The sequence below is a fragment of the Danio aesculapii genome, chromosome 4, assembly GCF_903798145.1.
Source record: "Danio aesculapii chromosome 4, fDanAes4.1, whole genome shotgun sequence".
NCBI classification, from domain to species: Eukaryota; Metazoa; Chordata; class Actinopteri; order Cypriniformes; family Danionidae; genus Danio; species Danio aesculapii.
In genome coordinates this window covers 36,540,168-36,567,816 of record NC_079438.1, presented here as the reverse complement: position 1 = coordinate 36,567,816, position 27,649 = coordinate 36,540,168, and the positions used below count along the sequence as shown (strand labels likewise).

General features: G+C 35.9%; 3 protein-coding genes across 8 annotated transcripts in view; 1 reads left to right on the top strand and 2 right to left on the bottom strand.

Moving 5' to 3' along the window:
* The window catches only part of kmt2e (lysine (K)-specific methyltransferase 2E), a 63,535-nt gene extending 45,184 nt beyond the window's left edge, over window positions 1-18,351 (bottom strand). For 4 of the 5 annotated variants that reach the window (XM_056455557.1, XM_056455559.1, XM_056455560.1 and 1 more), the window contains exon 1: window positions 8,006-8,304. The gene's annotated coding sequence lies outside the window, so the exon portion shown is untranslated. Of the gene's footprint in view, window positions 1-8,005; window positions 8,305-18,261 lie in introns of those variants that run through there. The other variant, XM_056455558.1, reaches the window with a different exon arrangement.
* Window positions 16,196-18,796, top strand: ndufb2 (NADH:ubiquinone oxidoreductase subunit B2). 2 transcript variants are annotated; one of them, XM_056455563.1, is made up of 4 exons: window positions 16,196-16,397; window positions 18,291-18,423; window positions 18,509-18,598; window positions 18,683-18,796. In XM_056455563.1, exons 1-3 carry the CDS (start codon window positions 16,312-16,314, stop codon window positions 18,581-18,583), a joined length of 294 nt encoding a protein of 97 aa, XP_056311538.1. In that variant the 5' UTR covers window positions 16,196-16,311; the 3' UTR covers window positions 18,584-18,598; window positions 18,683-18,796. The 2 variants fall into 2 exon arrangements, with proteins under 2 accessions (XP_056311538.1, XP_056311539.1); XM_056455564.1 differs by having other exon boundaries at window positions 18,509-18,604.
* Window positions 18,797-18,928: 132 nt separating this feature from the next.
* Window positions 18,929-27,649, bottom strand: part of kdm7aa (lysine (K)-specific demethylase 7Aa) — a 35,455-nt gene continuing 26,734 nt past the window's right edge. The window contains exons 13-18 of the mRNA XM_056455562.1: window positions 26,848-26,972; window positions 25,495-25,667; window positions 25,278-25,363; window positions 25,033-25,154; window positions 23,791-24,116; window positions 18,929-21,599 (exon numbers count right to left, since the gene is read on the bottom strand). Coding sequence (XP_056311537.1) covers window positions 21,511-21,599; window positions 23,791-24,116; window positions 25,033-25,154; window positions 25,278-25,363; window positions 25,495-25,667; window positions 26,848-26,972 — 921 coding nt within the window. The 3' untranslated portion in view covers window positions 18,929-21,510. The remainder of the gene's footprint in view (window positions 21,600-23,790; window positions 24,117-25,032; window positions 25,155-25,277; window positions 25,364-25,494; window positions 25,668-26,847; window positions 26,973-27,649) is intronic.

Below are 27,649 nucleotides of genomic sequence, written 5' to 3'. Positions count from 1 at the left end.
AGTCTGCCAAGTGGCTGACCACAGTGCATCTCCATCATGGTCAGAGAGGAGCCACTTGACATTCTTAAATTAGATAAGGATGACTGACGATAAACAAAATCAATGATGCACATCCCCCATCTATCAGGGTTTCATATAGAAGGTCAAAAACTAGACGAAAATGGGCAATGCTTGCAAAGCTCACTGTAAGTATTCGGCTTCTAATATGTTTCAGAATGTTGATATGTGGTTGCTAGGGGGTCTTGAACATGGCGGCTCAACCCTGAGTGTCTACATGTTTCCATCACCTATTTTTAATGCACACTTCGGAATAGAGCATAAAAACGCTTAATAGAAATGCCAAGATGCACAAATATTTTGAAAATGCACAAACTATGATGGAAAATAGGGCTGGGCCAATAAACAATATCATATCGAATTGCAATAAAATATATGTCAATAACAATGATAAGCTTTGGCCTTTTTTTACTCTATATTGATCTAACAGCCAATCACACAGCAGAAATGTGCAACAATGAGAATCTAAAAGTGTGTTGATATTAAAGATGTATTGAAAATTCAGCCACCGAAAATTTATCGATTGAAAATATGTTATGCCATTTAACAGACCCTCTAATTCTTGTAGCTACAGTCATTGTTGGGGTACTCTTTTAAATGTGGAAGCATTAAGAACTTATATCAAAATATATATCGCTATCGTTCAGTATGGAGAATAGTTATTGAGATTGCATTTTTGTCATATCGCCCAGCCCTAATGGAAACACATTTACCAAATAAACTCAAGCATGCGCATTAAATGGACAAACCATTGTAAAACATCTAAAATGTTGTTTTTTGGTCATCCTAAAATGCCTTAGACAAAATATGTCAAAGTTGTTCAATGTTATTACATTCCAAAAACGTATTAAGTTGCTGTGCTCGTAAAGAGCGAGTGGACCTCGTTCTCGTTGGATTAGTCCAAATTTTACAAAATTTGTTATTAGTAGGTCCAAACAGAATCTGCGTACATTCTTTGATATTTCTGCGCAGATATTTCTGTTCGGATTTATGCAGAATAATTTTGGAAATGTCGTAACTACAAGCGTAATATATGAAATAAAAATAATACCTTTTTAACTTTTATTTAATGTTTACAATGCAAATCCAATTAGATACACTTATATGATAAACAAAGCAAGTCTCTCATGTAATATATCTACTAAAAAAGACAGAAAATATTACTTTACCAAGTGTATTTTAAACAAATCTAACAAACATTTTCATATTAATCAATAATATTACAGAAATTAATTTAAAAACTGAACAAATATAAAGTTGCACACATTAACACAAGTAATATCTGCGAGTTTAGATTCTGTGTGGGCCTATTTATTAGTCAGCAGTACAGGTTAACTATTGGAATGTAAAAATGAAGCTATCAAAACACAGGGTATATGCAGGAGCATAAAGATAATTTCAATATAGTTTTAAAGACCTTCTTATAATATTTTAACACCTCATTGCCAACAAGTTATAATCAGTATCAAACATTCAACGTAGTAAAAAGTTGTTAATAAACATTGTCATTAAATAAATCAATGGAGCACAACCACGCAACAAAACTCAGATAAGCTCGGAAGAAACAAAGCTTGAAAGACTAAATTACCTGATTATTTTCAGCGACAGGCTTTAGCCACTGTTTAAACTCATCTTTCACCAACCAGGAGTACGCAAATTTACATTTTCCCATTTTGCTGTCTGTTCCGCTCTATGGTTTCGATACATGTGGAGAGCATCACATCACCTTCCTGCATTTATCGCAAATAACATGACATCAACCAGACGTAGAAGCTTGGCCAGACGCACCCCGGCCCAAACCAATCGTGTGGATCGAGCGCGACATTGTTAATATTAGGAGCAAAATAAATATATTTATGCTTTTTTGTAGTCAAACACTTTGGACAATGCTTGAACACAATTTAAGACCTCATAAAAACGTGATTAAGACTTTAATACCTTTTAAGGGCCTTAATTCTCTTTTCTTTTTTTTTTGTAAATGCAGTATAGACATGGTCAAATATCCATTGTTTATTGAAAGCACAGAGACCAACCTACCTACAACCAACATACTTCATTCAGACACTAATATTTACAGGTTTATTCCAATAACGCTCATAGCAGAAGTGCAAATCAGTCCATCACAATACTGCCATGGCCGAAATGGACAGTGTGGGCCACTCAGACACCATGATGGCATAGCTACATTATCGATTTCACGCTTGGTTCACACCATTACATCACAAACACCACACAATAACATTCACACATTTATAAACACTGCACCCTTATCTGTCTGCTGTATAGGGCAGCTGTCATGTAGGTAGGGCCCGTAGAGAGAGCTCGGTTACAGACAGCAAACAAAAACAGGTTACCTGAGCCCGCAGCTCCTCCCTGCACATCCCTCACGTGACCTTATGGCTCTAACAGGCCTCCCAGTGGACCTAGCAACCAGCATACACACTTACCCTCACCTCAGTTTGATAAAATATAGGATATAGACAAAGGAAATGATGCTATTTATAAAGTGTATGCATCATATTCGTAAAAGCACAGAAAACAGGATGAAGCGTGTATGCGCACATAGATGCGTCACCTGAGACTGCGATTCTCCGCAACCTGCCTTTCTTTTCCTTTCTAACCTCCTTGTCTCTTGAGGAGGGCACTTCACTTCTCCATCCCTCTGTCAACACAGAAAACAAACAGATACTGCCCATGGTCTCTCACACACATAGAGCTCCGAGTCACCCATGCGCAGTGGAGCTAGGATGCGAGTATGACATGACAACCTCACAAAGAATGAGAGCGGATGGCGAATGCAGCTGCTGCTGAGCTGTTTATACTGAGGAAAAGAGACATTTCGATGTTTTACATAGCTCAAGTGGAAAATATAAAGGGTTTCTTGCATCATAGTGCTTCCTGTGGTGCAATGACCTTAAAAGGAAAAGACTGAATATGTAAAACACCAGATCCCCGAGTGTTCGCTTCTGAACTCAAGTTCATCCACTGTGTTTCTGTTCGATTCAAGTGTGGTGTATTTTTCATATAAAGAAAGGTTTGTGCAGCAGAGCAGATAAGCGTGCTTTTGCTGCTTTCCACGTGGATCAGTGCTCTCTAGCGTGGCTGTCAAAGTTGTGAGCTGTGTGTTGATGTGCGTAGGCTGATGTTTCATCCACTTCGTACAGCTGCACACAGCCTCACGGTGATGTCACACCACTACACGCCAACGATTGGACCTCCATCTACAGGAAACGCCTGTCAAAAAGCCACAGTCTGCACTGTACACGGTCCGCTCATCTCATTATCTGCATGCAAGCTTTTCCGTAAAAAAAGCTGCCCCTGACACAAAATACTAAACAAAGATGCAGCATTGGTGAGGCAGATTCTGCATTCAGAGATGATACCAAACCATTCATGTTTTGTGGCCATCTTGAAGCTTGTGTTGTCATGAGGAAAAACGGTTTGGAGCATGTGTTTGGCAAGTGTCTCAGACCAACATCTCGGCCGTGGCTGCCAAAGCGTGCACCACAGAGGCTAGTCTAACATTGTGGCTTAAAAAAAATGTGGAAAGATTGCAAATTTAAAAAGCTATTGGACCAATGCCTTGGTTGTTATAACAGAAAGCCTTTCCAAACATAACCATCGTGCCAAAAGTCACTCTGTGGTTATTTTTATTAATGAAAACACATATTGTTATGCTAATGTAATGCTTGCTACATTGAGTTGGCATTGAGTTGTACCCACCATAATAGACATTTGGACTTTGCAAAAACTTTCCCAAATAATACATCAGCCGTGCCCGCAGTGGATGTGAGGTGAAAGGAGAGCTCAGGAGTGGAGGTCTTTGTCAATGTCAAGACAATCGAGTCACAGCTGTTATCTCAAGCTTGACCCTGTAAGCTACTCCACCTGGCCCCAAAAACTGCGACAACATATGCATCAGGCTGATGGGAAGAAACCAGACACATTAGGAGCGATAAAACGCATAAACATCAGCAACCAAATACACTGATGGCTTGACCGGCTAAATAACACAAGCCCCTAATGATACCATCAACTCACGCATGAGCAGCCATTCGCCTATCCAAGACCAAGATTACCTTTTGCAGCATCATCGTCTATTCATTACACTTTAGGGCCCGTGTTTACCCCATCAAACTGCTCTGATGAATAACCACATTCTTCTGGACCTGTAAACTCCCCGCTGACGAGAAGGAGGGAGTGCTAATCATGAGAGAAATATGACACAGCCGTGTGGGTTGCGCTCTTTTCAATACTGCAGTACACTCAACGGCATCCTCAAGTGTAGTCATAGCGCTCAGTGAGGTTGTTAAACCAAAACGGTTATCGCGGAGTAGTTTTCAAATGCAGTTGGTTGTGTGTGAGCTTGTGAAACATCTCGTTTCCTGTTAATTCTGTAGGTAAGGCAATGCACTCGTGTTGGTTTCTGGTGCTGCACAAACCTTCCTTTCATAGTCATTCATTTTCCAGTGAGGTAAACAAGTCTCCAAAGAAAGTATTTGAAGTGGGTGGTAGCCTTATTTCCCAATATGAGTGATCCTAATTCAGATAACAACATAAAAGTCACAGTGTGGTTATATTTTAACAAAGACAGAAACAATAGGACAAACATAAGAAAACTATGAACAAATACACTGTGCTTCACAGGTACAGCACAACTAAATGAATGGAAAATTAAAACACCAATTATTTATACAAATTCAATATATATTATTATTATTATTATTATTGAAGCATCAGCAATGTATGCGTGTTTGACAATACTTGCTACAACACGTAACAAAGTCCAATAATAACTTAATTTCAGATCATAAGCTGTCTTAGAGAGGTAGCTTTCTGTGTACACTGAAAGGAAACACGGCATTGAGTTTTATTCAGGACATATGACTTTTTTTGTTTTTCATTCTTGTGTGTTAGTTTATGGTGCCAATAATTTAAGGCACACATGCCAAAATTACACAATATAATACACAAAAAACAGCACAGTCTTTATCGGTTAGTACTCATTATACACTGTTTAATAGCAGTTTTCCATATTCTGTAATTTATGTAATTATTTTTTTCCCATTTATTTATGTTTTTGAATTGCATTATGGGACCTTGATCTTCATTCCAACAACTTTTAACCTTGGAAAGTTTGAAAAAGTGACTTTTATTAACATTTTAATACGTTTAATAGTTTAAAGAGATACATTGTCTGGGTTGGTGTTGTATATTATGGTACAACAACCTTGTAATAACCTACCATTATATTTTCTGTTATATTACAGACTTCTGTATCTCTCTATATAATTTCTTAAGCATTATATTATTTCAAACTACTAAATGTCACTTTGTTAAACTGTAGAGTTGAATTTTCAACATTAAAAGTCAACAGAGAAGTTCCATAATGCAATTTACAAGTGTAAATAAACGAAAAACATGTGAAATCACAAAATATGGGAACAGTTATTTCTTACAGCGTCTACATAAACCTAATTATAGGACTGATTGTTTAGATCACGTGGAAAACTACACCTGTTTTTTCTGATAAAGTTTGGGCAATAATTATTGCTTTTCTTTTAATGCAGGGGTCGCCACAGTGGAATGAACCTCTATAAAATCTTTAAATTCACCTAGCTAAAAACATCTCCAAAGGAAACAACAGAAAAAGAACTTCCTCACATGGGTAGATGTATTACAGTCCAACAAAAAATAAATATTTATTTAGACTTCTATGAAACACAACACGGGTAATAGATCGCCTATTGTTCCTTTCACAAAGTGCTGCACGTTTATTCTTTTATTTAAAGGGTGTATGACACTTTGACAATGCCAGTCTCACGTATAGCCCATTTATACACTTTATCTTGCAGTAAAGACAATTATCTTCTAATCCCTAATGAAACACCAACTTGAAGGGGAAAGCGATAGTGTAACATAATAAAAAAAGATTAGTACTTGCTGTTTACTATAGGCTACTACACTCTGCTTTATGAATGAGTGAGATTTGAATGTCCTGGATGTATTTGAGATTATTTAACCAGATTTACAACTAATGGCTCTAGCACACTTATATGGTTCCGTTTAAGTGCTGAAACGTTCAGTGAACGCAATGGACGCAGTCTGTAATCATGTTTGGTGACACACAGCACTGTATTTTTCTGGTGTGTGTGCGTGTTGTGCACTTGCCCGTGGGTGAGTGTGTTGGCGCTGCAGTGTGTGTGAGTTGATCTAGGGGTGTGGAGGCTTTCATTACCACAACATCAACTCATCCGCCATTTTCACTAAGCATCTGAGAGGAAATACTGCGCTCGAAGACTCGCTGAAATTTGACAGAAAACGGCCAAGATAACAAGAAACCCACCTTTTCGCACATGCTTAAGTATCTATTTGTCAAATGCGCTGTTTTTGTGCTGGAGCAAAGTGTGTGCGTCGTTTCTGCGTAGCTAACGTTAGTGATCCTGACTGACGACGACTAGCCAACAACCTCAAACACACAATTATCTGCGCGGGAAAGTGCGTTTTAACGGCTTTTGTCTTTTAAGCATCAGAATGGTAGGTTATAATGTTTATAAAGCCTAAATAACCGCGTTTGGTCGAGTAAAATAGACGAGTAACGACATCCTCAGAACAGCTAGTCAGTGAAGCTACCTTGCTTAGCTTGCTATGCTAATGCGCATCGATATGAACACTCGAGCGTTTAATTTCCTTATACATACGTAGAAATAATTTTTCAACAATCAACACCAACCCAAACTTTCCAATCATAAAAAAGCGTCGAGTGGCGGTGTATTTACTATAATTGACATTAGTGCGCAGTCGCTGGTAAAGCAGCGCGGTTCTGGTCCACTTTGAGGTGAAGCTAAAGCAGATCTGACTACATGAACCGAGCCCGAACCCCTCCCCCACGGCTGCAGCACTCATTATCAACACACAACCACACAAAACACAGCAGACAGACACTAAATAAGCGCTCACTTTGGGTCATTATGGATAAATCAGCACATTATTGTGCTAAACAGTACTGAACTAAGTCGTATTATAGGCAACGATTAACGCAAGTCCAAAACAATAGATTAAAATCACATAGCGTATTTTAGAGAGTGACACTACTTCTAATGTCAGTCAAAAAAGGTTTAAAGTGTGTATCTGTGGGATGGTTATGAGTTAATAGTGGACCTAGTGAATGGTTAGCTGGAGTTGAGAGGTGTAAACAAAAGCCCTGTTGTTGCAGGCTCTGTCAAAGCACAACGTGCAATTTTAAACATTTCACACCTCTCATTCTTTAAAATGCACGTAAAACACGTGTAAATATCGTGAAGCTGCAGATCACCATCAAGATTGTTGATAAGTGGCGGGAGTAGCATTTCGCGGACGTAACCACGACTTCTCCCAAATTAAAACACCCCAAGCAGCCTTTTTGTTGCACATCCCAGCATGTTAAGAGATTATTCAAGTCTTGGTCTGTTTCTTTCTTGGTTGGCTAACTTGCTAGCATTTCTCCAGTGACTGCTGGTGTAGCTAGCAGCTTTACAACAACGCAAGAGCAACGACACCGAGTTTCCGCTACTGTTGTGTGCAGCTTTTCTGCTTGTTTACGTGACAGAACAGCGTTATAATTTCAGATCTTTCCTTTTGTGAACCATTAAAGGTGGGTGTGAGCTAGCTAGCCACCTTAGCTGCTAAATTAAGTCATACACACACATACACACTGCAAGGATTGCCCTCTTTACAAGCAGCCAGGTTGGATTTAGTCCTTCAACGGAGGACTTACAAATGAATAATTACATTGTAATTACGTCTAATTTGATCATAAAATAATAACACAAGCTCATTAAAGCTTCACTTTCAGCATCTACACAAGGATGAGAGCCTGTTCACCAAGTCACTTAGCCACTGTCATTAAACAACCCTCTGTTATAAACAAACACATAACGTTAGCTGTAGGATTTCGGCAGGTACTTACCGTTTATGTCCACTGTAATAACTGTGAATAAAGACACGGGGACTCGGGTGAGACCCCGCCGCCTGATCTACCACACAACCAAAACAATACTTCGCTCTCCACTGCGGATGTGTAACAAAGCTTTACAAATCGCGCTGTTTATCAGTCGTATTTCGCCTCGTGGAACTCTAATCCAAACGTAAAGTCTGCGTTTGTTAAAACCCGAAAATTTTGTCCATATCTATGCCGACAGTTAGAAACTGGATCCCTTCAATCCTGTCTCTTTTCCCTGTGCAAAAATGGCGGCCCTGGCAGAAGTGCCGTGACTCCGCCTCCCCCCCGCGCGCCCCCGCCCGGCTCTCTGTCACTGCGCGCTCCGCCTCTACATTCCGCGGGGTTTCCAGAGCAGAAACTCAAGGGCTAGAGAGAGAGAGAGAGAGGGGTTCATCCGCGGCGAGCGCATTCTTCTCATCATCACACACTCCAAACATAGGAGTCCGCCGTAGAGAAGCGGTCAGCCTCCTGCGAAATTAATGCCTAAAGAAGGCAACAAAATAATGGATGTGTAGTTGGCCGACCGCCATAAATCTTATGAAGAAATTAGTGCACTAATTATAAAGTGATTAAGATTGTAAAGAGTCGCAAATAAGAAAAATCCTAAACCCAAGTGGACTTGCAAACTATTTTTTTTCACTCAGCCCATTTGTAAGCTAGTAAAAAAAAAATTAGCTTTGGTGGTGGTTCATAAAAATTATAGTCAATGGCAAAACAACACACACTAACTCCTTTGGCTTATTCCTTGCTTTATCAGGAGCCACCATAGTGCAATAAACCGCCAATACAGGCAAAACAAAATGAGCACCTGTGGCACCTGACGATCCAATGTAGAAGCTAAATAATAGTCTGTGCAAGAAACATTTACAACTTTATGACCTTTATCCACACTGAAGCATGTGCAAACTCAGGAGACATGACTGTTAATTTACACACTTTTTAAATAAACAGTCCAACATACAAGTCTATACTCTTTGTTGTTAATAGACAGAATGTGCTAGAGTAAAACATTTCCACTTTCTTGGATGTTTTGCCTCATAAGACCTCATTGAATGAGGTACAGGTATTTTTTTTCAGTGGTTTCAAATAAATATCTAATATTCTACTGAAGAAATGCATAATTCAAAAGGTTACATGGCCTTAAAGTAAGTAAATTAGTTGTAGTTTCTTTGGTGAACTATGACCTTTAAGAAATAAGCAAGTGTAAAACTAGCTGCCACAATACCAGAGTTACAATGTGTCCCAATATGCTTACTTGGGCATACAAAACTCACTCACTTGTTTTTATTAACTCACTAGTGGACTATATAAGTCTAGTAATGCAGGTAATACGAGTATGGGCCAGATTTCAATTACTGCCGAAGTATGAAAAGTTTGTTTCCTTATGTAGATGAGCGGGATAAAACAACCTTACGAATTTCAAAAACTTGTATATCTACTTGTTAATCTGCGTCACGCATCAGTTTCCGGGTCTGAAAGCTTGCTCAGATACAAAAGCAAACAAATGATGCTAATATACACTCACTGCATGTTGCAATACACACACATACAAATCATGATTACAACATTTAAAACCAAAATCTTGGATGGCTTGACTTCTTTGAGAAATTAATTGGCATCTGTAATGCCAATTGCCAATGTCTGAAAGTTTAGCTTAATCGTACATTATGAACAAATAGAACTCTTAAGTAGCTGTTGAGTATTAGTGTATTTTCATATACTATATTAGAGTATTAGTGTTATTTTGAAATAAAATGACTATGTTAAGAAGCAGACGGATTATGCAGTGCTTAGTATAAGTGCATAGAGTATAACTAATCACCAGAGCCAGACCAAATCTGTGGACTGTTTGCTATTTCTGCGCAGAAGTTTTGTAAAAAAACAACAACAACAACACACATTTACATAAATAAATAAACAGAATTAATGATGGGCTAAGTTCTGTAGATCTGAGCATGAAGATTCCTTGTGGGTCCACATCATTAAATTTAAGTGTGTGTGTGTTTGCCGAACAGTTGATTGATCAAGTGTAGAACAATTCACAGGATACTTAGGTTTTTAAATATAGTTCATGTCCCTCCTTCAGCTTAAATCCAATTGAAATTAATAAAACAGTACTGTGAGATAAATGGTTTGACGTGTCATTTAAGCCCTAATTCAAATGAGCAACTAAAAATTTACTGAAGTCCCTAAAACCAAAGTATAAGAAATGGTTATTGTTGTTACTTTGTTGTTACAAAGCAGCTAGTTTCTGTCATTAAAAATGTTTAAATAATAAAACATCTTGCGATCATGACTTTAACCATGCCAAGACCTCGTTATTTTTGATTGAAAAATAGCTTGGTGTTTCGGGAAATACAAAACATTCAATTCTTGAATTTGTATCTGAATGGGTCAGTAGTTCCTTTTTAGTTTGAAATCACTTTCCCCATTTAAGTATCCATAAGTCAAAACTTTTATAAAATAGTAATAAGAGCTAGAAGATTTAGGTGAAAACAATGAGAGAGAGAGGCAGCCTACGCAAGTCTTTGCCTACTATGGTTGAATACGAACACCTACTTGTGAGGCCCCAAACAGTAAATGGATGCAAATCTGTTATGTAACCTTTTATACAAGTGCAGTGCTTTTTCTCAAGGTAATGGGAGCGAGATGACCACAAGTATAAACACAAACAACTGCAGAGTAATGAAAAGGTAATATTTCTGTTGGCCTTGGACAGACCCTCTCTTTTTATGTTTAGATTTTACCCCATTTCGTTAAATCACTTCAAAACTGTAGTCTCACAAGTGAATGTTGAAATATGATGCATGTATTTAAACATATAAAACTAAATTAAGAGCTTTAATTGTGGTCCTGGGCCATTATTAAACTAATGTCATTGTTTCGCTGGTCTTCAAATGTTGCTCTTCAACCAGAGAAGGCTTCATCCGAGCAACTCACCCTACATACAAACACCCTCCCCCATACTGAAGTGGAGCTAAACCGCATCCTCCTGCGCATGCGCAGTGTGTGATATAAAACCAACCACTAGCAGTTGAAGAGCTATGCAACGCAGAGTGAAGAAGCACGACAAGACAAAGCAGAAAACAGCGATATGACGCGCCGAGCATCGAATTTGTACAGTTGAAAGGAAAACGAACATAAAGAGATAGTTAAATGCTGTCGTCTTGCACAGGATTGCCTACGCCAGTCAAAAAATCTTCAGGTTTTAACTTTCGGGACCGTGAGATTGTAGATGGATATTAAACGAGCTACACTCAACCGGTTTTGGAGATAGGGTATTATTTCAGTGTCGATATCGTTCATTTTGTTACGCTTTCAAAATGGCGATTTTCTCCGCTCGCCCCCCTCCCTGGCCTTTCTGAGTAGAACGAATGACATTGCCCTTGACCAATAATACGCTCATTGTCCTGTTTTCTCGACGCTGATTGGCTGGTGATGACATCATCTGAATTCCACAAGTGGGCGGGCTCTGAGCTGCGAGGGGAGAGCGGCGCACCCGGAGATCCGAGCGTGATCGTGGACGACAGTAGGGCGCCATTAACTCAAAATGTCATTAGCCGTTTAATTTGCTTAAATCTCAGTGGATCTATCTAACGCGGCCTTAAAGAAGAGCACGGAGTATATTAGTATTATATTATACCATCAATATTCGCGTCAGAAAAGTTCGTAAGAAGATGGCGTCCACGAGCGCACTGCACAAAGCTCACACTGGGCGGGGTCACGGTCCTTTCCAGAAAACACCATTGCCGAAAAATGGATTGACCTCCTTGAGAGTACGTCATCAACCCTGTGTTTTAAAATCCACGCGGACTACTGAAAACTTTAACAGGCTTTTGTCTTCTCCAGCAATGGAATATTAGAAATGAGTAGTTTGGGCAGTCAGTGGTTCGTTTCAGAGAACCGGTTATAAACGATTCAGCGATTCTTTCTTTCTTGTGCGTCATGACGTAATCACGTAGTTCCTGACAGCACGATTTGACAAATTACAAATCTGCGCTACTCGTTAAAAGTTTGGAAAAATTAAGTTTGTTCTGCTTGCCAAGGGTGCATTTATTTGACCAAAACAGAGTATGCTATTTCAGTTTCAAATAACGGCCATTTTAAAGTGCAGTGATATTGTGTGATGTAAATATTTCAGCACCGTCACTGCAGTTTTCAACATGATTTGTTGCTCATGAAACATTTCTGATTTTGTCAGTATTTTGTTTCGTGTATTTTTGTAAACCATATCTTTAAAATATACACATATTTTTTTTATAAAATAAATATTTTTCAAATTAATAGATTTTTTCAAAGATACAATATCACGATTAACACATGTATAAAATGTATTGATAATATGATATTTAAAACCATTATTATTGATTGGGCATAAATACTAATTATAATAGAGCAGCATATTGGGATAATTTCTTATGGGTCATTTGACACTGAAGACTGTATCGATGTAAAAATATCTGCATTGAATCACTACAAATGTTGCATTTCAAAATATATTTTCATTGAAATTAAAATATTTAAAAAGATTGCTATTTTCATACATAGTTTTAAAGTCTTCTTTCAAAAATTGTAACACAATGTTTTCAATTTTATGACTAGTAGACACACTGTAAAAAAAAAAAAACCTGTTACAAATTTATTTTAACAAATGAATAAATAAAAAATTGTGCATTAAGCTTACCAGCAGTCACAAAAAAGGTTTTCCTGGTACTAAATAAGAATGTTACGGAGACATTATATTACAGAGATGCCCAAACTAGGGCCCACGGGCCAAAGTTGACCATTTGAATCTTTTGATTTGGCCTGACAGAGGGAAAATGATTGAGAAGGGTTTGGAAATGTCTTTAACAGAGGTTCTCGTTTGTATATTAAATTTATTGCTGAGCTACAAAAATGAAAATAAATGTTTCAATTAAATGTTGTAAATGAATCTGATTTTTTTTTAATGTACATAGGGTCACTTAATGAATAGGGGACAAAGCAAAAGACATCAGCATGCAAATCAAGGCAAGGTTGTTAAAATGATAAACATTTTTGAAAAAATTGAATGCATTAGTAAATGCTGTTGAAGTAATCTTTTCTTTTTATTTAATTAATTGTTATTAAATGAATTAGGAAATAACCCATGCCAACTTCAACGTAATACAGTTTACAGTATTTACCTTCAGCCCACAGCTCTCAATCAAGCTTGGATTTTGGCTCTTCATAAGAAAAAGATTTGGCACCCCTGTTATATAGGTTCTGTTAAGGTTACCAAAAACTAACCCTTCTAGAATGTTGCAGGGAGATTATTTATTTATTTATCTATGGTATTGCATTGTATTGTATTAAGAATGAGAATGCTACTCCAACAGAGAACATTCTGGTAAAGGGATGGTTTGTTTATTTATTGTCTTCATTTACTCATCCCTTTCTAGTTTCAAACATTTTCTTTCTTCTGTTGTACACGAAAGACGACACAGAGGTCGATGTTTAGCTTTTCAGCTCTCTTTAAAATATAATCTCTTGTGTTCAACAGTAGAAATCAAAGGTTTAAAACAAATGTGAGGAAATTAAGTCACTTTTCATTTCAATTATACTTTTAAAATGTGTTAGGTGTTGTGATCTCAAATTGCTTTTAATTTCAATAAAACTTTGATTAGCAAAATCCATTTTTATGTAATATTTATACAACGCTTCAGTCTTTTAATTATTGCTCAATAACTGGGAATTAATTTGCTGAGTACGACGATCTAACATAAACAAGACAAATCTGTCCAGATATCAGATTTGACTCGAAGCGCATTTTTAAAATCCCCCGTCCTGTGTGTTTTTGGCCAGTTTAAGCACTGATCAAGACAGAAGTCAGATTATGGTCTGTTACGTCACAATAAGAGCCGCAACAAAAGGATCTAGCGGAGGCGCGCATTTCCTGTTTTGGTTCTGCTCAGAAAACCATTCGTGTGCTGAAAACATCCCGACTGAGGCTTCATGTCGAGGTTATGCGATGCCATTATATCTGCAGAGGCGACATGTTTCCTGCATTCGTTAAATTGTGTTTGGAAACGCCGCTCGTGTTTTCACCGGTTGTGTTTTTTCCAGAGCCGCCATGTTGTCGATCCCGCGCCTCTGCGCTGCTCCGGGGATCATGATTAGTAAATGGCGTATTGGACCATTTTCTGGAGCACGCACTGCTTTTTGAGCTGCTGTTGTTTATAGGATTCCCCAAGAAGGTTAACCACAACTTTGTCCGTTTATTGAGTTAATGGCAGTCTTTGTAGGCTACTACTAACAGTATTTTAGCCTGCTACTGCTTTTGTCCATTACATCATCTAGACCAGGGGCGCCCAAACTTTTTCTTAAAAAGGGTCAAAAACCAAATTTGATCAAGGCTAGTGGGCCGGAGGTAAATATACAGTAGTTTCCGTGGGTAATTTTCTAATTTATTTAATTATGTTCAAAAATAACAAAAAAAAAAAAACATTGCTTTATATTAACTAATATAGCATTTTACATGTTATTATGAACTTTACAGCATTACAGTAAAAACAAAAACTATTTCATTTATAACAATGTAGTTACACTAGTTTTTGCCTTGATTTGCTCACCGATGTGTTCTGCGTAGTCCTCTATTTGTCGAGTGACATTATTTACATTGAAAAAAATCGGATTAATTTACAACATTTAATTGTAACATGCTTTTTTCGTAGCTCAGCAATAAAACAAATGTTGTTATAAATGATGATCTTTGTTAAAGGCATTCGCCCCAACCTTCTCCATCATTCTCTTACTTTTCTCTTTTCTCAGATGGGATGGTGGGCCAAATCAAAGGTTACAATGGGCCAACCTTGGCCCACGGGCCCTACTTTGGGCATCTCTGATATAGACGCAAGAGGGATGAATGTGGGCCCGAGAAGCACAAACACGTGCAAAGTTTGTATATGGATATGGTAGACGGTCTATTATGTTAAGGGAAAATGACAAACTTTTCAGACTTATTTGTTGGTCTGGACTAACATTTTCACAGCTTTAAAAATAAATATTTTTTTCCTGATAGAAAAAAAAAAATTCAGTCTGGGGGCACAGCAAGCTTTAAAGGGGGCTACAACATTACTTAAAATAGTTGTTAAAGAATTTTAATGAAATGTTTTCCCAAGCACACAATGTTAGCCCAGTAAGCATTTCTTGTCTAACGGCTATGCTGTATTTTTGCAATATTAATAAAAGTACTACATCTTTCATGTGGGCATTTAATCACTTTTTATTCCCATTATCTTTATTATGTGAATCATTTTACCTGTAAAAGTAACTTGATTTAAAAATTATACATCATGTCTATGATTATAAGCAAATGTAATAGTTTTTACCAGAATGTCAACTTGCATGGTGTGTGTATATTAAATTATGTTACAATCTGTACATCTCTATCACTGCAGGGCCAAAAAAAGAAAAAGAAAACCTAATGTATCAAAGGATAATAAAAAATATATAATAATAAATATATATTCATTCATTTTCTTTTTGGCTTAGTCCCTTTATTAATCCGGGGTCACCAAAGCGGAATGAACTGCTAACTTATCCAGCACATGTTTTTTGCAGCGGATGCCCTTCCAGCCGCAACCCATCTCTGGGAAACATCCATACACACTCACTCACACTCATACACTACAGACAATTTAGCCTTCCCAATTCACCTGTACAGCATGTCTTTGGACTGTGGGGGAAACCGGAGCACCCGGAGGAAACCCACGTGAACACAGGGAGAACATGCAAACTCCACACAGAAACGCTGACTGACCCAGCCGAGTAGGTTTTTGTAACCCCAACACTAATAATAAATTGAGGGTCTTGTGCTAAAAAAAAAAAAAATGCCCAGAGCTGATTCTAACAAGATGCAACAGAAACATACAGTAGCCTACCTAATGAAATGTTCAATAAATGTAGACCCAATAAATAACTGATCCAAAGAAGTTTATTCGAATTACAGATTTTTTTAAAAAGTTTGAATCATAATTTATAGTTATTTTATTACTTAACAAATGTATCAATCCATTTCCAATAATGCATGAATATCAGAAGCCATATTTATTCGACCTTTTCTCAGTGGATATTAGGCGCCCTCTGCCGAATATATACTGTATATACATTAAAACGGCTAATTTTAAACGACCAATCCCAGCCCTCGTTATTGCCAGGCCAAAGAAACAACCGCTGTAAAGGTGACATTTAGCTCTCTAGTCACCGCAGCTCAATCAGATCCTAATTAATTGTAAAAACTCTCAGATTTGAGCATGTCTTCGGTATGGAGGACGGCGGGTGTCCTCCGGGCGGGCCTGCAGCACTTCAGACGCGGACCTCAGCGGATGACCGTCAGAAAGTGAGTGTTTATCACTGGCAGGCTAACAAGCTAACTGTGCTGCTTCAACATGTTTAGTGCTTAAATAACGCTTAAGAAACGACGTCAACAATTAAAATAAGGTTAAAATTTAAGGTTTTGTTTTTGAGATAACTGGAAACAAGTTCAGCGTGGCAGGTTTTTTTGAAATATCGCAATTAATTCGCCTCTCTTAAGTTAGGGCCTTAAAAAGGTGCATGAATATTTGTTAGTGTTTTAATTTGAAATAACATCATAAAATCAAGGTAAATATTTTTGACATGCAATGATACTAAATTAAGTCTTTTTATTGAGAAATTTAAAAGTATTGTTTTGTATTAAATTAATATCTGTCAGTGGGTTTATTTATATAAAAATACATTTTGTTTGAATAAAGTTTTCAGAGTACACTGGCAGACCTTTTAATCATAAAATCGCTCCACATTTCTCAATTTTACAGAAAATTTCCTCTTCCCTTTTGTTTTTTAAGCAAATATATCTGGGGAAAACGAGACCTTAACTAAGAACAAATCTGTGTATACCAGGTCTGCAATCCCCATGTGCTTGTTCCCAATAGCCACATCACAGGATATGCAACATTTACATGTGTTTTTGAGACCTGTGGCGATAATTATTTTTTAAATAATTCAGGCTTAAGAATTTGTACAGTTTGCAACATTAATAACGAGTAATTTCATTGAATTATTTTGTTTATTGTTCAATTACTGTACCTGATTACTGCTATACTAAAAAAAAAACAGATAAAACACTTAATTTTAATTGTCTTTTTTTCTTTCTTTCTTGTATTTATTCATGTTTGTAGATCGTTTATAAGATTTTATGCAGATGCACTTCTCTGCATGATCACTCTAATCAATCTGAAATGATTAATTCTTTCCAAATAGAGAGATTCAAGTAATCTGGTGAAATGGTATTCATATCGCAATATATATCGTAGAATAATAAAATATCGCATTGTTAGATTTTTCTAGTATCGCATAGCCCTAGTGTGTACAATGTACAGTAAAAGCTGTTTTTAGCATCTTGCATTTTCCAGCAGATTTAGCAAGTCTTGCTAAAATATCTACTCTATTTTTGTTTATTTAGAGTACATATCGACTCTTTGTTCATAATTAAATTATAATGCCACCACAACGCTGAATGATTTACATTTTCGAACCAAATAGTATTTTAATGGTATTTGCACTGCTTTTACAAATGTATGCTTTCAAAAACATGGTCATACCAAGCTCAAAACAATACTTTGCATTGTGAATGTTTTAAAAAAAAAAAAAATTGAATAACTAATTACAAATAACCCGTATTTAAATAATAAATGCAACATTCCTGCACAATAATTGCATACGTAAAAAAGGCATTTCCAGAGTATTGTATTTTTTATTTGTTTATATATTTATTCTATATATTTTATTTTATTTTGAGATTTGCTGGATTGTTAATAAGAGAATATTTAATATTTTAGGTTAATATATATATTTTATTATGAGATCTGATTGATTTTTATTTCATTGATTTTAATTTCTAAAAATATATTGCTTAAACTAACAAATATTAAAATAGAATAATTTAAAAAAAATTGTGTGTCATTTGTGATTGAAATATTTATTTCTTAACTCTTCTAAAGTTAAAGCATATCTTAAGTGAAAACTTATGGAACCTTTTTATGGAAAAATTGACTTTTGATGTTATTTAATTAGTTAACGCTATTAGTCCCCTACGGGCAATTCAGTCCATTGTGCATACATGTAGCCTGTAGCACAAAATGCAAATACACATACATACATACATACATACATACATACATTAACACACATGTACATACACAAATTCTACATTTTGTACTTACTGGTAATGCTTCTGTGTGTTTTGTTTTAGTTCAGGAGATGCTCAACATTACAGGCAGCCTCCACCCATCGCCAAGAACCAGATATTTAATGCTAATCTCTTAGGCGGCTTCATGTGGTTCTGGATCTTATGGCACACCTGGCACAAACCGGACGCCATCCTGGTGAGGAGAAACAACATCACAGCACAAACCAATCAAATAAAAGCCATTTCTTAATCACCAGGCACTCAACTAATGTTTTCTTTAGGGTCACTTCCCCTGGCCGGACGCTTCAGCTTGGACTGATGAGGAGCTCGGGATCCCACCTGATGATGAAGAGTAGATTCAACACCTCATTGTACGTGTAAGTATATATTTACATCATTTACCTGGTGTAAATTCTCCACAGCATGACTGATGCTTCTCCTCTTCGCATTTGCAGACGCAATCACATCTTTTTCTGTCGAGGAAACTGAAAGTTCCTGTTATATATATGGACTTATTATCAAGTCTGATTATAGAAGTTGCATTATAAAATAAAACAATAAAAAGAAAACTCCAGGCTCTTGAATTTGTAAGTAGAACAGTGTTTTATCACTCAACATCTGGGGGAAAAGGGGGGAAACAGTGTCATCTACAAAACATTTCCCTCATATTTCATATATACATTGCATCCAGAACATCAGCATCAGGGACAGAAAAAAAAACAGAAGTTTATACCACAGTCCAAACTGGAAATGAATGCTCAAGCTTAATAAATACTGTACAATGAATATGTCAAAGCAAAGAAAACCTGTCTGACCAACTAGTAGGGTTTTGCGTGTCCATCTACATTGAGAACAAGTGGGAACATTTTTCATCATAAAACTCAAAACTGTAACAAAGCCTGAGTTTCAGCATCCATCTCGTGTCCTGTGGATCCAAAATAGTGCATATCTGCTTACTGAACCAACAGACCTTTTAAACAACAGTCAAGAATACTTGTTTGGGCTGTTCTGAGTCACACAAACGTTGTATACTTTACATTGGGACCCAATTTTGTACTGAATCTGGGATTTAAATCCAGCAGACTGCCCAAAAATAAAAAAAAAGAAATTAAATGTGAAATATATACATTTGTTGGCAAATCCGTACAAAACGAGACTGAACAACAGTGCTGGTGAATTCAAAGATGTCACCCGTTCGATGTTCCCTGAGAAAACGTTTCATAGCCTCTCTTAGAAATTCACAAACAAGCACCACATTTTTTTTCTGTTTGTTTTGTTCCCACTGAAATCTTTTATCCTGTTTCAACAAGTTATAAAGACAAGAACAAAAAAAAAGCAACATTATTCAAAGTCAATCTGCACTAACATTTTGTTTTCGAGGTAAATTTAACAATTGTCTTTTTAAAGTAGCATCAAACTACAAAAATCCATAAAGCTGAACCTAAACAAAAGCTCATTCCTCGTGTATTTGTAACATTCAAAATTAAAACTCCTATTTACAGAACTAGTCAATGCAATGATGAAAAACTAAATCAAGAAACTCAGAATGCAATATGAATCCTTATAGCTTTGAAATGAATAAATAAGTCAAGCAAATCAACAAAAACGTATCAGAGGATAAATTATGCAGAATGAGCCGAAGATCATTGTCAATCACGTGACAAACTACATCACATATACAGCATATCTGAGCAACAGCGGCACTTGAGGATGCAGGAGCTCTCTCTTTTGGGCTCAAATACAATAGAGACTTGCAGATTTTCACAGTGTCAAAGGAGGATTTCAGGTTTCCAGTACCATTTGTGATATAAAATTAACCACAAATAATAATAATAATACAAAAATCTGTGGTAATGTGTCAATCTAATGCACTTGAAACACAATAGATTTTCATTGCAAGCAGATTTTCCTCAATTTTATTAAACGAAAAAGGAATATTTTTTTCAAATAACCAATAAAAAGAGGAAAATTGTGTAGTTATATATTTAGTAGTATCAATTTTCAGTGTAAAAGAAATATTCCAGGTTTCCATTAACTTTCTGGATTAAAAAAATAACTTTTGCTAAAATAAACCAGCATTTTTTACTAACTGAGGTATAGTTAAATTTACTGTAGCTGCTTTTCCCCAAATATTTGTCTCTTCAGAGATTAAAAATGAAGGAAAATGCTGAATAAAGGAAAATTATATTGTATTTGATCAGTTTTACCACAAACTTTTGGGATATTATTTTTAACCAAAATTGTTGCAGTTCCAACAAAAGGACTGTTATCATGTGTGTGTATGTCTATATATATATATATTTGAATCATCTATTTAAACCAAATAAGGCAAAAAATTTACAAACTTAGGAGAACAAGCTCAATATTTACCAATAAAATTGTTTAGAAAAAAAATAGCACCAAAATATCAGAATTTTTCTTTAAACCAGTGTTTCTCAACCACCAACACTGCATGTTTTGGATGTGTCCTTTGTCTGTCACACCCAATACAAGTCTTTCAGTCTCTGCTAACGAGCTGATGATCTGAATCAGGTGTGTTTGGTGACATGGCAAATGTGCAGAACTGGTGGTCCTCCAGGAACGTGGTTAAGAAACATTGCTTTAAACCACATAAGAAAGACCAACAAATAAAGAATAAAGCTCAACACAGTCAAATCAAAGAAATCAAAAAAACTCCTTGATTTCCTAACCAAGACCATCGTCCACCACAAGAGGATTCTTTTTTTCCTGCATCCTAAAAGTGCGGCCCACTAAAATCCTCAACACCACTTACTGCTGTACAATTATTGCTTAAAGAGGGACACGAGGGGTTGGGAGAAGGATGTATAAATGTTCAGCACCATTTCAAAAAAGCTCACACATCAGCCTGAGACGATCAGAAGAGGAGGAAAAACACAGATTGAGGACGACTGGAGGAGGAACTGAGGGTCCAATGGAGTGCCGTTCCGTTGAGGGATGAGGAAGACCATCGGCTTCATGCTACACACGTCAATTGAGGTAAAGATGAGGGACAGAAGAGGCCTTAGTTTAGGACACACAAGCACGCACATACACACTCTTTTCCGTCCACTTCTGTGCTTCCTTTGGAGACTCTAAGCTGTTCATGTTGCGACGTTGGCCAAAGTAAAGCTGTTTTCTTACACTAATTGATGTGTTTTTTTGGTGATTGATTGGTGAAAAAAAGTGATCATACCCTGTTGCCTAAACATGCACAGTGAGTGAGTGTGAAAATAATCCCAGCGCATCAAGAAAAGCAGCCGTGTCTTGTTTTTTCTCCATCATGCTACAGGAATAAGCCTTTATGACGGCTCATTTTCAAGATCTTTCCAAGCCTCTGTTTAGCCGTCGCCTGTCCTTTCTTAGGACGCTTTCCTGCAACAAAAGCACACAAATTCAGGACATTTAATGGTTGTGAAGTGTAACTGTTGCAGGCATGACTGATTGTTTCCTCAGGAATATGCTTAAAAATAAAGCTTTCTAAGCAAGTTTCATTGGTAAAAGACATCTGAGGGTCATGACAAGGTTATATATAGTTATACACGAGTTAAAAATAATCTTTATAATATTCAAAAACATTCTGACATCTAAAATGTCATGTTGTGAAATCATCAAGTTTTAGGTCTATGTAGTTCTTGAAGCTACGGTAATGTGTTAATACATTAAAAATGATAAAAAGTTTAATTAATAAATACATATAAAAAATTAGTAATACATATTTTTTTTCAAGGTAGTCAAATATATTTTAAACAAATACTCATTTTAAAATCTACTTTTACATATTTTGCAAGGGTTAAATAAGGAAAAGTTAACAAATAAAGCGTTTTACATATTTTCTTTAACAGTAATCGATACATTTAAACAAAAAGCTTTTTTACATACTTTCAAAGGGTTAAGAAACAATTAAAACATGCAAAACGTATATGTTTTAATGTTAAAATGAGGTTTTAATAGTTAAATCCCATTATTATTATTATAATAATTCATACACTGAATGATATTTAACGTTAATATCCCATTATTATCATAATAATCCATACACTGAATGATATTTAATGTTAATATCCCATTATTATTATAATAATTCATACACTGAATGATATTTAATGTTAATATCCCATTATTATAATAATAATTCATACACTAAATTATATTTAATGTTAATATCCCATTATTATTATACAAGTTCATACACTGAATGATATTTGATGTTAATATCCCATTATTATTATAATTCATACACTGAATGATAATAAATGTTCATATCCCATTATTATCATAATAATTTATACACTGAATTATATTTAATGTTCATATCCCATTATTATTATAATAATTCATACACTGAATGATATTTAATGTTAATATACCATAATTATTGTTATAATAATTCATACACTGAATATTTAATGTTAATATCCCATTATTATTATTATTATTATTATAATTCATACATTGAATTATATTTAATGTTGATAACTTACCAAAATTATATTAAAAACTAAAATGTTTTTAAACATAAAACAATGTTTACAAATAAAACTCAAAATAACATTTGACATTTTCTTTCAATGTAATCAAATAATTTTTTTTTTAACAAAAAGCTTCTTTTACACATTTTCCAAAGGTTAGGAAAAATGTTAATTGTTCAAAACTGACATATTAAAATTATATTAAATATATTAAAACAATAAATGTGTTTTTAACATTAATTGTAATATTTGCATTGATAGAACATTGGTATAGGAGTCTCATATACTCAAATGTAGGTTTAATAAATATCCTAATTTGCTTAATTAGGATATTAATATCTCTTATACAGTGCTCAGCATAACTTAGTACACCCCATTTTGAAGATGAATATTTTCATCCATTTCTCATTGAATATAGGTAATGTATTTTGGTGCATTTAAACAAAACAGATTTATGAAACATTTATTAAAATGTTATTTTAGTCACCAAACATATTTAGAAATTGAAAGATAAAAAATTTAATTCAAGCAAATATTGCAAAAAAAATTTCAACTACTTTTTTTTGCCACTCTGGATTTTTCCTCTTTTTTTAAATTTGTATTTAATATTTTTCTATAACATATAAATTTGGGTGTACTAATTTTTGGACAGTTATCATAAGTTATTTTGTGAGATAAGCTCCAGATTTGGTTTCAGTACTGACTAATCTAATGTATGTGCACAAATATAATATTGTATAGCATCCTATAAAAAATATGAATTTAGAAGAGAGATTTGAGAGGGGTGTACTTTGATATGCTGAGCACTGTACATAGTTAATACAACAATTCATAGGTCGGATGACATTTTGAAGGGTCTGAATTAGCCCTTTTGTTAAAAAGGCTGAATTATTGACTGTCAGTCTTGATTGTTGTCTCCTTCATATGACATGATGGCAATCAAAATAAGTTTCTTTCCTCTAAGAAATAACAACAACAAAACAATATTAATAATAACACTAATTTTCCTTGGCCATTACTCTGACATGTTTTTATGTGGCGGATGCCTATTCATATTATGTAGTTTTAAGAAAAAGCAGTAAAATCGTGCTGACCTTTAGTGGCCTGGTTGCTGATGGGTGTGGGGTTTGGCGCGTGTCGTTTGGAGGGGTGCAGTGGAGGAGAAAGCGAGCTCTCTCTGTATGAATACTCCTCTCCCAGACTGCCATCCTCTGCATCTGGGCTGCGGGGGGCTGAACAGGGTTCACTGCTGTCCCACGCGTCACTGCTGCTGCTGGTGCTGCTGCCGTTACCCTGACTGGCCCACCAGCGCTGCTGTAAAATATCAGCCGCTCCTCCTGATGCCTGCGGACACAGCAGACCCGCCATCGACAGCATGCCCTGAATGGCACAGTCAGTGTTGGGTGAGGTAGGACGTTCACTGTGGACACAAACATCTCCAGATTAGCACAACACTAGAGGAAATATAGCGGATATAAGTCCTCCGAATGTAACATTAAAGTATTATTTGATGAATGATGCAGATTTTTAACTGAAAATAAGAAAACAGAGCCAATAGGATTCTGTTTATACCAGGGGTCACCAAACTTGTTCCTGAAGGGCTGGTGTCCTGCAGATTTTACCTCCAACCCTAATCAAACACACCTGAACAAGCTAATCAACGTCTTACTAGGTATACTTGAAACACCCAGGCAGGTGTGTTGGGGCAAGTTGGAGCTAAACCCTGGAGGGACACCGGCCCTCCAGGACCGAGATTGGTTTATACAGTTGAGCTAAAGCACATCAGACTCATGATGACAGATAGTTTATAACAGTAACACGGAGTCTGATGAATAATTTCTCTGCTTTAAGATACAGCATTTAGTGTATAAATCAAATGGGTATGAAATGTAGTCTGTTACTTGTGCTATTGTATTGTCTCTCTGGAGCATATGTATATACAATGTGGCCAGTTGTGTGATATTAACACAACCCCACACTTCATTCATCACAATAGAAAGCATATACACTGTCTAAACAGCTAGTTCATCATATGGAAAATTGTAATTGTATTAGTTGTCTGTATGTTGACTGTGTGTGACCCTGCGGTTCCTTCTCTCTCACTTACAACAAAGTAATATGGACGAGTTCAGATCAACCCTGAGTCACTACTGTTTAGTTTGTGTGCTGATTTGAACTCTTGGTATGAACACTCAGTTTCATGTGAATCAGTGACAGTTTTTCCACTGTGTCATATAGGGAATGCAAGTGGAAGTGAGAAACTAAGCTTTGAATGCTTAAATCTTCTAAATGTGAGCCTGGACAACAAAACAAGTCCTGAGTGTCCGACTGAATACCGTTTTAATGTTTGCTTATGGTGGCTGTGCCGGTGGCTGCTTAGATGCTCCACAAAAGTCCCTGAGTCTCTCTGGCATCCTCCATCCTCTCCATCTGAACTCTCAGACTCCGATGAACACTTCTGTTTAGAGGAAGAGTGACAGAGACAAGTGAGAGGTTACAAGCCATTGAGCCAAGTGAAGAATCTGTGCATTTTGACACCCGTCACAAGTTTACGAGGGTGTTCATTCACCATCAAGCATACCTCAGCAGAATCACCCGCCTTTGAGTCGCTGTCTGAAGACGCTGCGTGTGGCGACTCCGTCCTGAGTTCTGTCTGCACACTTTCACCTGTCAAATCAAAACTCATTTACTTCCATATTCAAACCCAACCATGAAAACAGAAGAAAAATCGTGCTTTTGGGTCTAAGATAAACAGACATTGCAAAATCTGGCAAACTTTACAGCTCCAGGTGACTCACCTTGACTGACTGCTTTCTTTATAGTACACTGTACACCAAATTCATCCTCACACTTTTCCTTTTTTACTTTTTCTTCTGGACACATTGGGATTCTTTCCAGCTTTATCCTGTGTTTATGATATATTTCCACGGCGTCGACTGTTGCTGCCACATTAGTGATGGGCAACCTCTCCCTGTGAGAAAAAAAACACTTCTTCAGTTGTTAGAATTACAAACATACACTATCTTTTAGACATTTGTGGTCGGTAGGGTTTTATGTTATTATTAAATGATCAAGGCTGTTTTTATTAGCTGAAAAAAAATATACATTAGGAAATATTTTTACAATTAAAGTACTTATACATCATTTAAATATCATTAAATAAAAGTTATATCCTTCAAAGCAGTTTCAGCATCACCACTATAGTCTTCAAGGCTTGATTGACTTTTTCAGACACTTGTTTGACCCATATTTACATAAAATTAATATTTTACAATATTTTTTTATTTTGTTTTGCAATATAGTTGTCGTAATATCGTGTTTTACCATTATAGTTAAATAAAAACAGTAAATAGTAATAGTAAATAGTAAATCAAGTATTTTATCCATGAATATGCAACAATAGCCACTTGCCTTTATTGCCTATAAATTAATGCACTCTTTCAGAAATCACACTAACAATATGTTTTGGGGCTTAAGAAATATTTCATATTATAATCAATATTGAAAGCAATTGTGGTGCTTGATATTTATGGGGAAAGCTTGGTTCATTTTGAAAAGGATTCTCTGATGATCAATGTTTTTTCTTTGTAATTATAAAAATGTAACTTTGGATCAGTTAATGCATCCATACTAAATGTAATTTCTTCAGTTGTTAGAATTACTAAATGTAATTTAGTATGTATTTATCTAAATACAAATAATACAGATCCTTATATTCAGATTAAATCATGACAAGAAATTTACAAAAAGCTGTATTAGATGGGGCTTTCAATACCAAACAAACTAGAAGTCAACACAATATCAATATTAACACTTTAGTCATAATTCACACTATTAACAACTGGTTTATTACATGCCTATTATTAAGATATTCACTGTTTATTAGCATCTTATATGATTTTATTCTACACCTCTAATCCTACACAATACCTAAACCCAACTTCTATCATACTAACTATTAATAAGCAGCTAATTAGTAGTTTAATGATCTAAAAGTTTAGTTAATGTTTTGTTAATAGCGTGAATTGTACATTAAAACAAATTAACCAATTTCTTTTAACTAATTTTGATACCAAACCACAGCTAAAAACAAAACAAAACAACTGAGATCATTCGAAAATGTAGTTTCTCTGGAATTACAATTTACTCACCGAATAATCTTTCCATTGCACATAACCAGCCGCAGGGCATTATCATGACTGGCCTCCACCGCCACAGCAGGCACCGGACACACTTTCTTTAACTTGCCGTTGACTTTGGAGCTAAAGGTCGGGTCCTGTTTCAAAACATGGAGAGATGTTTTTACTGGAGCTCAAGCTGAATAACTGCGAATATATCTAATGTCAACGAGAAAAACTCCTCTGAAATTATTCGGTAGCACTGCAGTACAGAAATGATAAAGGTTAATGCTGTTATAGAGAAATCTAAGCTTATCACTGGGTCCTGATTACACACTACATGACAAGATTCCAGCGGCAAGCAATTTGTCTGTCTGCACCAAACGTGACGCGACACGACGGAAATATTTAAATACCAGCCATTCATTTAAATGTCAGTCATTGCATTCCCAATAAAAATGCAAGTTTATAAGCTAATTAATAGATATTAAACCTCTTTAACATTATTAATAGGCTGCGGAGTCACAATTCTGACTTTCATTTTTCACTTTCATTCAAACCGTCTGCTAGTTATTTTATTTAAAGATCTGAGCTAAACTATCTGCTGCTGCTCTCAGTATGACTATAAATGCCACATAAACTGATGTTCAACCTCACAATGGTAGCATTTAACAACTGAATAAAGCACATAATCTGTACCTGAGGTGATCATTGTCATAATAGTTTATGCTATTGTTTTGCTGCGACGTTGTGGAAATAGAAACGGTTTATAAAATAGAAATTTCACGCATCACTGTCACAGATATTTTAGACAACAACTAGTTTTAACATGAAA